A 14,394-nucleotide genomic window follows, 5' to 3' on the forward strand; every position below is an offset into this window, starting at 1 on the left:
AGCAGTGATAAAATCTTTAAAAAAAACAAAACCAAAAACTCTTGAACTGTTTCATCAATTGATGTAAAACTTCATAATTACGTCCGAGTAGTGATGGGGAATGTGTGTATGTGTGTATGTGTGTATGTGTGTATGTGTGTATGTGTGTATGTGTGTATGTGTGTATGTGTGTATGTGTGTATGTGTGTATGTGTGTATGTGTGTATGTGTGTATGTGTGTATGTGTGTATGTGTGTATGTGTGTATGTGTGTATGTGTGTATGTGTGTGTGTGTGTGTGTGTGTGTGTGTGTGTGTGTGTGTGTGTGTGTGTGTGTGTGTGTGTGTGTGTGTGTGTGTGTGTGTGTGTGTGTGTGTGTGTGTGTGTGTGTGTGTGTGTGTGTGTATGTATATATATATATATATATATATATATATATATATATATATATATATATATATATATATATATATATATAACCGGGCGTAGTGGCGTGCGCCTGTAATCCGGCTACTCGGAGGATCGCTTGAGAACGGGAGCTCTGCACTGGGCCGCGATATGAGAGGGTGTAAGGCAGCCCGGAATCATGGCGAAACCCAATCATTATCCCTGTGTCGTAAGAGGCGACCAGGGTTGTGTCAGGAAGGGCATCCAGCGTAAAACCTGTGCCAAATCAGTATGCAGATCATAACGGATGATCCGCTGTGGCGATCCCTAACGGGAGCAGCCGAAAAACGAACAACAACACATTATATATATATTTATATACATATATATATATATATATATATATATATATATATATATATGTTTTAAATTTCTACCTGATCAGACGCATGGTCTGGCAGCCAGAATAATTTAATTTTTGAATGTGAATTTTTTTTTTTTTGCCAAACGCTCACTTGGCTGCGCCTGGATGGGTTTGAAGGTAGAGGAGTAGCAGCTGAAACCCAAATCCTATCCAGGTTCTTCCTGAGGACTTCATCTTTGCTTTTTGCTTGTTCAGTTTCCTTCTGATTACTCCAATGCAGTCTTGTACCTATTTCATCTTCCATTTGATTTGAATTGAATATATTTTCATCCCATTCTTAATTCGATTGAATTTTAATAAACGTCATCAGTCAGGGGTCCAATCAAAGGGGGTTGCATCAAAATGGGACGTCTTGGTACCCGGTCATCACTGCCAGCAGTTATAAAGTGGCAGTTCGAGTTACGTCTCTTATTAACGAACAGATTTAACTGGCGTTGCGCAGGAAAAGAAACGTGAATAAGTGACACTTTGTAGCCAGTCTCAAAGATTAATTTGGGTGAATCACATTCCCAACCAGAACGCTCTAGTAGAACTTCACAAAAAACACACGCGCACACACAGCCCCCCCCTACTCCCCCCGCTCTGCCCTTTCTCTTCCCCCCCTGCTCTGCCCTTTCTCCTGCCCCCCCCCCCAGCCCTCTCAGGTGAAACTATATGCTGCCTTGATATGTAATAGTGGAGATTACTTTTCCGATGCAATGGTCTTTGAACAGTAATGGTGAATATTGACTGAGGGTATGCCATGGTTGAAGGGGTGAAGGGGGGGGGGAGAATAGGACGACGACAAATTTACCTCTGTGAAGAGTGCTTCAACCTCAGTATTGCCCAGGAATAAAAGTAAAATGCAATACCTTATGCCACCACCACCAAGTGGTGCTACAAGGTACACATTTACATAGAGCATTTACGGCCTCCCCGAATCACCCCCCCCGCCAACCACGGCCACAAAGCCTATGTTCCACCCCACACAAAGTTGTATTTGTACCCCGAGTTTGGAGTTTGTAAGTTCAAAGATGTGGCCGTGCATAGAACACATACAAACAAATAAACGGAGAGAGAGGGAGAGAGAGAGCGAGTGAGAGATTTTTTTGCCTTTTATAGGTATAGATTATGTAGCACACCAGCACACAAAACAAGTAATGGCAAAAGTTTGCAATCTCCGATTGCTCTTCCTTGTTATCAAATTAAAACGGTCATCTGTGCAGAGTGAGCGAAATGTGTCAAAACAATGAATAACCCAATGGTGAAAGCAATGCACATCCCACCTCGTTTCTGTAGCCATCCTTCCTTTACAATGGCCACGTCAGCCATTACTGCTTTAGCACAAATATTCCTTTGGTGCAGACCCCGCCTTGCACACAGTAAACCTAGAAGACAGAAACAGGAAGAGGAAAAAGGCAAACACTACAAGACTGAAAAAAAAATACAAAAACAGATGCAAGCAGGTGCATCATTGAATATTACCTGGATAGATAGTCAGTTAACAATCTCATAACACGAGTATTTCAGGCCAAACCACATCTTTTTTTTTGTATAAATACAAAGTCGATGCTTGTGGAAGAGTTAGTTCAGGGAACAGATCAGGATGTGACTGACAAAAAAAGAATGCAAAACACACGTGCATGGGGTGGACAAAATGGATGTAGAAGGAAACCCCAAGCAGGGAAAACTGGAAAATTGGAATGAGGATGGATTTGGGTGGGGTTAATGAGGGGAGAGAAGATCATGGTTTTGGATTGGGGATGATCTGAGATGGTGGTGAACAGCTGTCTTGAAGACCTGGCAGGAAGGGTGAGATTGAAGAGGATGCGAAAGTTGATTCCACAGGTGGGGAAAAGAGGAACAATGAGTGGCAGTGGGTAGTAATCCTAGATTTAGGTAGTTTCAGCAGAAGGGGCTTGATGGTGAACCATGTGAGCCCTAGAGAAGACTGGGGAGAACAAAGCATGAAAAGACCAGATGGTGCAAGACCAGAAAGAAGACAGCGAGACCACAGACCTGTCTGCAATGGCAAAATGATAGACCCAAAGACTCAGCTTCAGCACGGGAGATTTCAATGATCTTGAAGGCCTTGGTTTGCACGGCATCAAGCTCACCAAGATGCGAGGCAAGGGAGCCAGCCTAGAGGGGAAAGCCGTACTTGATCAAGTTGTGGATGAAGGCCTTGTCGGTGGAGAGTTCAGGTGTGCCAAGGAAGGACTTTGAATGACGGAGGATGCCCGGTCGGCGGCTGGCTTTGGAAGCCAATTTTGAAATGTGGTTTGCCCAAGAAAGATAATGGCTTACAGTGAGACCCAAGAGTTTGAATGACTGAACCTCCTCAAAATTGTTAAGAAAGTAGACAGGGGGTTTGCCCGACGGTCCTTGTGGACAGAGATAGTGAGAGTGTGAGATTTGTCAGGATTGTGACATATTCCAAGCGATTGACCATCTTGTCATTTTTCTTCAGGTCTGAAGAGAGGGAAGAGGCTGCAGCCTGCATTTCTGAAGGATGAGGGATGTCACGGCAGAGGGTGGAGTGACCAAATACATGAAGGATTTTCCAGAGTCAGAGAGATCATTGATTAAGATCAGTAAAAGGACTCGACTCAGAACACTGCCTTGGGGCACTCCAGCATTGACAGGTAGAGGAGATGAAAGGATTCCATGAATGCCACACGTTGGTTATGAGAGTAGCGGTAGTCAATAAGCCATGTGTTGAATTGGCCTTGGATGCCATCGGCAGACAGTTTGGAGAGCAAGGCAGGATGCCAGACTGGAGCCACAGGAGGATATATGTCTGGAGAGCTGGCCCTGATCTTATGTCTGACATTGAGGGGCTCCATCCATTGTTGAGAGAGTAGAAGGAGCATGTCCAAGGTGCAGTGACCTGGTCTGAAACTGAATTGGTGATCTGAGATGAGGTTGGTGGAGAAAAGGAACGATTTCATATCAACTGCGATGATCTCGGATAATTATAAAACTAGAAGGGCACTTGGTAGAGCACATACCTCTTTTTTTTTTGTATACCTTGTCGAGGCCCGTATGAGAGCCAACACACAACGCACAGCAAGGGGGCATGAGAGGGAGGGACAAAACAGTGGGGAACAGACACATTAGGAGATCTGTGGAAGGAAGATGTATGGGACGGGGAACATGGGGAAGAGAAGATGGACATTACAGGAACTTTCAGGAAGGAAAGCAGGGGAATTGAAGGAAGTGGGCTTGGGTGGATTATCGGGGGTAGAAAAGATCGAAGATTTGGATGGGGGGGGTGACAAGAGGTGGTGGTGAACAGCTGTTTTGAAAGCCTGGAGGGAAGAATGGGAAAGAATAGAGTGAGGGAGTTTATGCCAAAGGTGGGAAAAAAGAGGAATGAAAGAGTGAAGGTGAGCAGTGATTCGTGATTTTGGTAGTTTTACCAGAAGGGGGTTGTTGGCGGACCTTGAGCGCCCTGTGGAAATGTGGTGGGGGCAAATTGCAGAGAGAGCAGGGGGGGCAAGGCTCAAGAGGAGACAGTAGAAGACAGAAAGACCACCGACCAACCTGCGGTGATCGAGTGAGAGGCCCAAAGACTCAGCTTCATTGCGGTAGATGCCGATGATTCTAAATGCCCTGGTTTCGACAGCGTGAAGCCGAGAAAGGTGGGAGGCAGGAGCACCAGCCCAGAGGGGAGAGCAGTACTCCATCAGGCTACGGACAAAAGCTTTGCAAGTGGTCAGGAGCTCAAGAGGGCCGAGGAAGGACTTTGTACGACGGAGGATTCCCAGTCGGCGACTGGCTTTGGAGGCGAGGTTGGAAATGTGACTTTCCCAGGAAAGGTCATGGCAGATAGTGAGACCCAGAAGCTTGAAAGAAAAGGCTTCTTCCAGAGGGTTGTTGAGAAAGTGGATGGGGGGGGGGGGGGTTCTAAACGGTCCTTTCGAAGAGACAGAGTGAGAGTGTGAGATTTGTCTGGATTGAAAGACATGTTCCATGTGTTGGACCAGTTTGTGATTTATCCAGATCTGCAGTGAGCGAAGAAGCTGCTGCTTGCTGGTCTGAGGGATGACAGATGGTACGGCAGAGGGTGGAGGCATCAGCAAAGAGATATAGAGGATTTTCCAGAGAGTCGGAGTGATCATTGATGAAAACCAGAAAAAGAACAGGGCCCAGAACGCTACCTTGAGGAACTCCAGCCTGGACAGGAAGAGGGGATAAAAGAACTCCATTTAGGGCCACACGTTGACTGCAACAGGAGAGGAAGTCTTTGAGCCATGAGTGGAGATGGCCTTGGATACCATGGGAAGAGAGTTTGGTGAGTAGGGCAGGGTGCCAGACTGAGTCAAAAGTACGTGATATGTCCAGGGATACGGCTCGGATTTCCTGTCTGGCATTGAGGACCTCCATCCATTGATGGGAGAGCAGAAGCAGCATATCCAGGGTAGAGTGACCTGGTCTGAAACCAAATTGATGATCGGAAATCAAGTCATTGGAGAAGAGGAAGGATTTCATGTCTGAAGCGATGATGGATTCCATAACCTTGCTGATGATTGGGAGAAGGCTGATTGGTCTGGAGTTGCAGGGATCTGTTTTTGCACGTTTTCTATGCAGGGCAGTGATGTGTGCAGATTTCCAAGCATATGGCAGATGACCTTGAGCAAATGAGAGGGTGAATAGAACAGAGAGAGGGTGAGCAAGAGCAGAAGAGCAGGCTTTGAGGACACGTGGGCTGATGCCGTCTGGACCGGTTGCAGAATCTGAGTCAAGGTTTGAAAGCAAGCTCTCCACCTTGTCAGGAGAAAAGGACACAGAGTCCAGGGACAGTTGGGTGCGACTGGGTAAGGTGGGTAGAGAAAGTGATGGGTTTAGGACACAAGATTTAGCTGCAAACACCGAGTTTAGGCATTCAGCTTTTTCACGTGCGGTATCAGCAGTGCGGCCATTTGAGGTAAGGGAGGGGATGGAGGGGGAACATACACCAGAAACAGATTTGATTAAACGCCACCAGGATTTTGAGGAGGGAGAGAGGTTTGAGAGTTCAGACTTGAGATGAGAAAGATGTTGTTTTCTGACTCTCCTGAGGGTAGATACACACTTGTTCCAAGCTTTGTGGAAGGAATTGAGATTACCGTCAGTTGGGTTTGCTTTCCATGAGGCAAAGTCAAGTTGTTTCAGGACAACTGCCTCGCCACAAGCTTCAGTAAACCAAGGGCGGGAGGAAGGGTAGGACAACTGAAGATGAGAGGGGATAAATCTGTGCATGAGGGAGACCAAGTTTCTTTGAAAGAATTCCCAGGATGAGTTGATGTTTGAGAAAGTCGTGATAGGAGACCAGTCTATAAGTTTGATGGCTGCTTGGAGACCCTGCCAGTCGGCTTGAGTGAAATTCCAGACTCGACGGTGGTGAGGCGGTTCTCTGATAACAGCCAGAGAGATGTCCACTTTGACAAGGACGTGGTCAGAAGAACGGATTGGAGCGGAAGAAGAGCAGCACATATTGTCAGGGAAATTTGTCACAATCAAATCCAGAAGAGATGGAGTACCATTGGTTGAGATCCGGATCAGGAAGTTGACCGATTGAGTCAGTCCCAATGAGTCGCAGAAAGCTTTTGCTGAGGTGCCATGACAGGTGAGAGAGGTACCCACACCTAGCCAACTGGCATGATGACAATTGAAGTCAGCACATAAGAGGAAGAGAGAGTTTGGATGAGAAGATAGAAGATGGTCCATGTTTTCGGATAGTGAGGTGTAGATGGAGTCATCAATGTTCGGTGGACAGTTCAGTACACATATAAACATGAGGTGGGAGTGGAGGGGAAGCCATAGCCAGAGGTATTCCGAGGGGTGTGGGGGAGTGAGAGCAGTGCATGGAGAGTAATGCCTGAGAAATGCCTCTGCCACGTAATGCCTGATCAACGAGAGCATATCGGGCCCAATACATTTTTGAACTAGAGGGGGTGCACTTGGGAGAGTGCAAAACCTCCGCCGCCAATACTGCTGGGTCACTCAAGTAAACCTTGTATCTTATTCATTAAATATGATGTCAACAGTGCTGACAGTTATAGTCTTTTCTCCAACATTTTCTTTTGGGGGGGAGGGGGTTGGAAATCACTTAAAACATGTAAAAATGCAAAAAAAAATATATATATATATATCGAAATTTTGTTGAAAAAAAAAGTTGCAAACATTTTTTTTTCTCTAACAATTTTTTTTGGGGGGGTTGGAAATCACTTAAAACATGTAGAAATGCAAAAAAAAAAAATTTTGCTCCAACAATTTTTTTTTTGGGGGGGGGGGGGTACCAAGTCCAAATTTTAATGGCACGATACTTGGACCATACCTAACCCCCCCCCCCCCACCAAGTTTCGTCGAAATCCGTTGAGTTTTTCCGTAATACTGTTCACAAACAAACAAACAAGCAGTCATAGACTGGTACTTACGAAATCGTCAACTTGACCTCTGACCTTGTCTAATAAAAGCTGTCTGTCGAGAAGGTCGCGACGCAAACCAGAAGTTTCTATGATGATTCTGTATCAAACCATCAAAAATCGTAACGTCGACTGAAGCAAAAATCTCCATTTCTCCACGCAATTATATTATACCTTAACGTAACAATGACGCGTCTGCTCGAGCGCACTGCATCATGGGACGACCCGTGACGCATCGAGTGAAATATTTTTTATACAATCTTAAAACGTCTCCAAAACATCCGATTTTTACCAGAATTTCTACAACCGAGTTTTAAGCGTCCAATGCGATCGCAAAAACCCAAGACAAAATTAAAATCGAAGTTAAAATGAACTCGTAATGTCGAGCGAAGCAAAAATACTCCATTTCTCCACGTGAATTTACGGAATTATGTTGACCTCACTGTGACCTTGACCTTTGACCGATTTTGACCAAAATCTAATCAGCACTCGCCATCACCCTCCTGATTCACGTGGTGTAATTTGACATGGGTAGCTTATTCCGTTCTCGAGTTATCGTGCCTACAAACAAACAAACAAACAAACAAACAAACAAACAGAAACGGAGGTCATCAATATACTTACGAAATCTTTAGATTTCGTAAGTAACAAACAAACAGAAAGGGGTGAAAACAGTAACCTCCATCCATCTTCGAAGATGGCGGAGGTTAAATATCATGCTATACTGTACTATGTCGTTTTTTGGCCCCATCACTCAATGGTGAAGAATCACTTGAAAATTAAATAATTCTCGTATAAAGATCCACATCTGGATCTTCACCAAAATTGAATCAATTCTTCCTTGTCACACACCCAACATGTCCACCAAGTTTCATCCAAATCCACCAACAACTTTTTGAGATATCGTGCTATTTATCATTTTTGGCCTCATCTCTCAATGGTGAAGAATCAGTTTTAAAAATTCGAGTGGCCGGATCCGGATCCAGATCTTCACCAAAACCGAATCAATTCGTCCTCGTCACACACTGAACCTGTCCATAAAAAGTCATCCGGATCCATCGACAACTTTTTGAGATGTCCTGTACACAGACAAACACAGACAGACAGGCAGGGGTGAAAACAACCTCCTTCATCTTCGGTGGTGGAGGTAACAATTATCTTCTTGTGCTCAACTTCTGTCTATATTAGTCTGTGTCTACCTTAACCGTTTACCTGTGGTGTCGAGCAGGCTTTCTCAAACTACTACTTCTTTCGTATGCAGCACAAGGCTGTTTCATGATTGACTAAGTGCTCAGCTGTGCTGCTGATGCAGTGCCCTCTGTAGATTCGAGAAGGAATTTGTAATTTGTTCATGGTGCTGGAGATAACTCACTTACTTTTCACGAAGGACACCATGGGATCTTTTAACATGCACCAACAAATGCTGGCAGACTGGACGGCCAGTTTAACGTCCATACGAGGAACGTTACACACATTGATGAATCACCCTGCCTGTGAAATACCAGGTGGGGGGGCCGAGACTCGAACCTAAGGTAGACAGCTTCAATGCGAGTGTGTGTACTACCAGGCCATCCTGCCAGCCCTCTCAGACTATCGTGGATCGGATTATGGGCCAAGGTTGTAGGGGCTAAAATTGCCAAGAGTGAAAGTGTTTTCTCTTGCTTCATATGTCATGAGATATTGGAGATTGGTACCATACTCTGTGCAGAGCGTTTGTGCTGCTTAAGCAGTCTCCTTGGCTATTGGGCACAATCCTGGACGGGTCGCCACTCCGACACAGGATACCAGCATGCCGGCACTCATTTTTCCGACCTCGGAAGGATGACAAGCCGAGTTAACCCCACCTGGTATTAATTCAACAACTGAGCAGAATTCAAACTCATGACCCTAGGGTCCAAACTCATGACCGTAGGATCCAAAGCCAACCACCCTAACCATTAAGCAACACCAGGCATATGAGAAATGATGATGTAATATGTAGCTTAACCTCACCCACATCATCTCAAACAACACAAAACAGGGATGCACAAAGTGAAAGTCCAAAGCAATCAACATTCACAGCGTTTCAGGTTTTCGTAATACCGTACTGTTACAGACATCGAGAGACTCATGGAGGACTTGCACTGAACCCTAAAATTAGACTATTTACTTCTTCTTCTTGCGTATGGCAGCTATCATTTTGTTGGGGCTTGGCTGTGCCGCTGATGCTGTGCCCCTAGAACAGTACACCGGTACTCATTTTGCCCACCTCGGAAGGATGACAGGCTGAGTCGACCCCACCTGGTGTTAATTCAGCAGAAAACGGGGCTCGAACTCAGGACCCTAAGATCTCAAGCCAGCCACTCTATAACCACGCAGCCAACACCAGGCTGTCGGACGAGTTACCGACATTAAACCATTCACAGAGCTCGAATCAAGCTACACTTGTACCCTTCCCTCAAGGGGCTGTCACACCTTGACGATTTAGCCAGCGTATGCCGATTTATGAAAAATTTGTCTAAAACGCTGACACACGTCGAATACGTGATGGAAAAGTTGTGTGTACCTTAAGAGCATGCTGAAAAACACTGCCATACGTCGTAGTACGCTGGCTTTCATCGTTGTACTTTGCAGTTGGCTGCAAATTTTAGCATGCTTGAAATTTTACGACGTATGCGGGCATAAGGCTCACACGTTCCGCATACGCTGGGAATAAGTTGTAGGCACGTTATGCGATCGTTGACACACGTTACTTGTAAGTTACTCATAAGTCGAAACACATCGAGGTAATGATTAGCGTACCCGAAACGTATTTATAACCTATGAGTAACGTGTTGTTGGCACGTTACACAATCGTTGACACACATCGAGGAACGTTATGCGATCGTTGGCACACGTTGAGACACGTTACTTTTAAGTTACTCACAAGTCGAAACACGTCGAGGTAATGCTTAGCGTACCCAAAACTTATTTCTAACCTGAGTAAGGTGCCTTGAATCTATGAGTAACGTAGCTCCAACGCATATTGACGTATTTGATTGACGTCTTCCGGACGATCACATAACTTACTGAACGTGTTTCAAATTTACAGCTACCGTATAATGGCGTATTGGCAGCGTTTAAAAAAAAAAAAAAACCAACACCAACTTCCGATATTTCGTCACGTGCTGTTACGTCACATCCGATTGACTCTTCAGTTTGCTCGTCTTATTCTTAGTTCCTCCTCTGTGAATATTTTCTATTTGAGGATCTTGTCACATCGAAACTTAAAAACAAATGTCTGAATATATTTTAAAATTCGTGATAGTCTAAATAAAAATAAAAAAAAAATAAAAAAACACAACAGCAACAACAACTTCAGATATTTCGTCACGTGAATTCACGGAGCCAAGGAGAAAAAAAGAAAATGTGCCTTGACGGAGAAAATAAGTTCCAGGTACGCTAAACATTACTTCGACGTGTTTCGACTTATGAGTAACTTACAAGGAACTTGTGTCGACGTGCGTCAACGATCGCATATCGTGCCTACAACTTATTCCCAGCATAGCGGAACGTGTGAGCCATACGGCGAGTACCTCGTAAAATTTTCAGCATGCTTGAAATTTCACAACGTACAAGGTGTATTACGACGTATGGCAGTGTTTTTCAGCATGCTCTTAACGTATACACAACTTACCCATAACGCATTCGACGTGTGCCAGCGTTTTAGACAAATTTTTCAGAGGTCGGAATACGCTGGCTAAATCGTCAAGGTGTGACTGCGATGTTGACACTTCCAATTCTCAGGCGGTTATGATTTAAATTGGCGTGCGGCAGGTTTTTAATAGGCTACGCCACGTGATCGTCGGTGATACGTGCAGCGCGCTATGCATATGTTAGACTAAAGTTGGGCATAGGTTGTGAACGCCGACAACACGCTAATCATTCGTTGGTCTAAGTTATCTATAAGTTATCGAAACGTTCTGTGTACGTTACTAATACGTTATGCATACATCCAACTCGTTATGAATACGTCCAAAACTTAAAAAAAAAACATCAAAATTTCAGCATACGCCAACGTTTTGCATACATTTCTATACGTTGCCATTGCTGGCTAAAACGTCAAGGTGCGACAGGGCCCTTAAATGAGGCCATAATCCTGACCCCGATAACTAGAACATTCATTGAACCATATTCATGACTCAACAATTAGATCCAATTAAATTAGACAATCCAATTAAATTAGACCATTTGCCAAACCCTATTCATTACCTTACAATTCGAATACTCACGAAAACCTACATTTTTGAATTGATGAAGTGCGTCGGTGAGGGAGAATGGCGTCGGTGAGGGAGAATGGCGTCGGTGAGGGAGAATGGCGTCGGTGAGGGAGAATGGCGTCGGTGAGGGAGAATGGCGTCGGTGAGGGAGAATGGCGTCGGTGAGGGAGAATGGCGTCGGTGAGGGAGAATGGCGTCGGTGAGGGAGAATGGCGTCGGTGAGGGAGAATGGCGTCGGTGAGGGAGAATGGCGTCGGTGAGGGAGAATGGCGTCGGTGAGGGAGAATGGCGTCGGTGAGGGAGAATGGCGTCGGTGAGGGAGAATGGCGTCGGTGAGGGTGAATGGCGGGGGTGAGGGAGAATTGAATGGCGTCGGTGAGGGAGAATTGAATGGCGTCGGTGAGGGAGAATTGAATGGCGTCGGTGAGGGAGAATTGAATGGCGTCGGTGAGGGAGAATTGAATGGCGTCGGTGAGGGAGAATTGAATGGCGTCGGTGAGGGAGAATTGAATGGCGTCGGTGAGGGAGAATTGAATGGCGTCGGTGAGGGAGAATTGAATGGCGTCGGTGAGGGAGAATTGAATGGCGTCGGTGAGGGAGAATTGAATGGCGTCGGTGAGGGAGAATTGAATGGCGTCGGTGAGGGAGAATTGAATGGCGTCGGTGAGGGAGAATTGAATGGCGTCGGTGAGGGAGAATGGCGTCGGTGAGGGTGAATGGCGTCGGTGAGGGAGAATGGCGTCGGTGAGGGAGAATGGCGTCGGTGAGGGAGAATGGCGTCGGTGCGGGAGAATGGCGTCGGTGAGGGAGAATGGCGTCGGCGAGGGTGAATGGCGTCGGCGAGGGAGAATTGAATGGCGTCGGTGAGGGAGAATTGAATGGCGTCGGTGAGGGAGAATTGAATGGCGTCGGTGAGGGAGAATTGAATGGCGTCGGTGAGGGAGAATTGAATGGCGTCGGTGAGGGAGAATTGAATGGCGTCGGTGAGGGAGAATTGAATGGCGTCGGTGAGGGAGAATTGAATGGCGTCGGTGAGGGAGAATTGAATGGCGTCGGTGAGGGAGAATTGAATGGCGTCGGTGAGGGAGAATTGAGTGGCGTCGGTGAGGGAGAATTGAATGGCGTCGGTGAGGGAGAATTGAGTGGCGTCGGTGAGGGAGAATTGAGTGGCGTCGGTGAGGGAGAATTGAATGGCGTCGGTGAGGGAGAATTGAATGGCGTCGGTGAGGGAGAATTGAGTGGCGTCGGTGAGGGAGAATTGAATGGTGTCGGTGAGGGAGAATTGAATGGCGTCGGTGAGGGAGAATTGAATGGCGTCGGTGAGGGAGAATTGAATGGCGTTGGTGAGGGAGAATTGAATGGCGTTGGTGAGGGAGAATTGAATGGCGTTGGTGAGTGTGAATTGAATGGCGTTGGTGAGGGAGAATTGAATGGCGTTGGTGAGGGAGAATTGAATGGCGTTGGTGAGGGAGAATTGAATGGCGTTGGTGAGGGAGAATTGAATGGCGTTGGTGAGGGAGAATTGAATGGCGTTGGTGAGGGAGAATTGAATGGCGTTGGTGAGGGAGAATTGAATGGCGTTGGTGAGGGTGAATTGAATGGCGTTGGTGAGGGTGAGGATAACTCCGGATGAAATGAGGATGGGGATGAGTGGCGTTGGTGAGGATAACACCGGATGAAATAAGGAAAAGCAATCAAAACGTTCTCACCGTGAAACCTTTTTAAAAGGACGAACAAACAAACATCTCAAAACAAGAGAAAGTGCAGGCATCGTATGAATGGTAAAAGGCGAGGCGGGGGTCACCGAGTGGTGGAAGGAAAATCTGCGGTTTGATGCCGACACACGGAGAGGAATTCCGACACACGGTCAGTGGATGCACTCACTCAATTAAATGAAACTTCTGGATGTACAACCGCACAGAACAAAGTACGACAAGCAGAGCGGGTGTGGGAGGTTTCTTAAATAAGAATAATGTCAGCCGATGACGCAACGCCGAGTTTCACAAGGGGGGGGGGCGCGGGAAAATTGTTGTTCGTGCATCCGCTCAACAGTCAACTTGCTCTCAGAAACAGCATGAACCAGGCCTAATCTCAAAAGGCCTTGGGCCTAGCTTGTCTGTACGCTCCAGCGCATGCTCCGAGCTCACCCTTTACGGAAAAGTTTCCTTTCAAGAAGAACGAAAAGGGAAAACAATGACGGACAGGCCAGGCCAAGACAGGCTCCCGCCGCGGAGGCCGGGCACCGCCCGAGCGCGCCGCATCGCAGCCTCGTCCTGGCCTGGTGCCCGCCGAGTCCAACTGTCCAGGCCGGCTGAAGCAATCTCGCGAGAATTCATCCGTGCCAGTTCCTACACAATCTCGCGAGAATCCATCCATTGAATGCGCCGCGTACTCTCGCGAGAATCCATCCATTGAATGCGCCGCGTACTCTCGCGAGAATCCATCCATTGAATGCGCCGCGTACTCTCGCGAGAATCCATCCATTGAATGCGCTGCGTACTCTCGCGAGAACGTGTTGATGCTGAAACTGCTGTGTGTCCTTGTTGATATTCTTTTTTTTGGAATGAATGACGTATTCAGAGGCGCGAAGCTCGACGTCCGCCACGAACAAAACAATCCCTCAGGAAGGAAGGTCTCCGTCGGACTTCTGAAACTTTTCACTTTCTTTAACTAATTTTAACATGACTTTGCATCGTTATGCAATGTGTAGGACAATGTCCGCCAACCCTAACGGATCCCTTCGCCTTGGAAGAGCGGACAATGAATCAGGCCACAACCTCAGCCTGGTGTTGCCTTCGTGGTTAGGGTGGCTGGCTTGGGATCTTAGGGTCCTGGATTTGAGTCCCGTTTTCAAATGAATTAACACCGGGTGGGGTTGACTCAGCCCGTCATCCTTCCGAGGTCGGTGAAATGAGTACCTGGGGGATGATTGCTGGGATGATCGAGCCAATTTGACTATCCTGTGTCGGAATGGCGA

General features: G+C 46.6%; 1 protein-coding gene across 6 annotated transcripts in view; it reads right to left on the minus strand.

Moving 5' to 3' along the window:
- The window catches only part of LOC147020506 (RAC-alpha serine/threonine-protein kinase), a 46,342-nt gene extending 32,592 nt beyond the window's left edge, over positions 1 to 13,750 (minus strand). For 3 of the 6 annotated variants that reach the window (XM_085895899.1, XM_085895896.1, XM_085895898.1), the window contains exons 1-2: positions 13,565 to 13,749; positions 2,056 to 2,157 (exon numbers count right to left, since the gene is read on the minus strand). In XM_085895899.1, coding sequence (XP_085752025.1) covers positions 2,056 to 2,101 — 46 coding nt within the window. In that variant the 5' untranslated portion in view covers positions 2,102 to 2,157; positions 13,565 to 13,749. The other 3 variants (XM_085895897.1, XM_085895900.1, XM_085895901.1) reach the window with 2 other exon arrangements.
- Between the last annotated feature and the right edge of the window lie 644 nt (positions 13,751 to 14,394).

The sequence above is a fragment of the Eptatretus burgeri genome, chromosome 9 (assembly GCF_056783735.1).
Source record: "Eptatretus burgeri isolate ZD-2024b chromosome 9, Ebu_testis_v1, whole genome shotgun sequence".
NCBI lineage: Eukaryota > Metazoa > Chordata > Myxini > Myxiniformes > Myxinidae > Eptatretus > Eptatretus burgeri.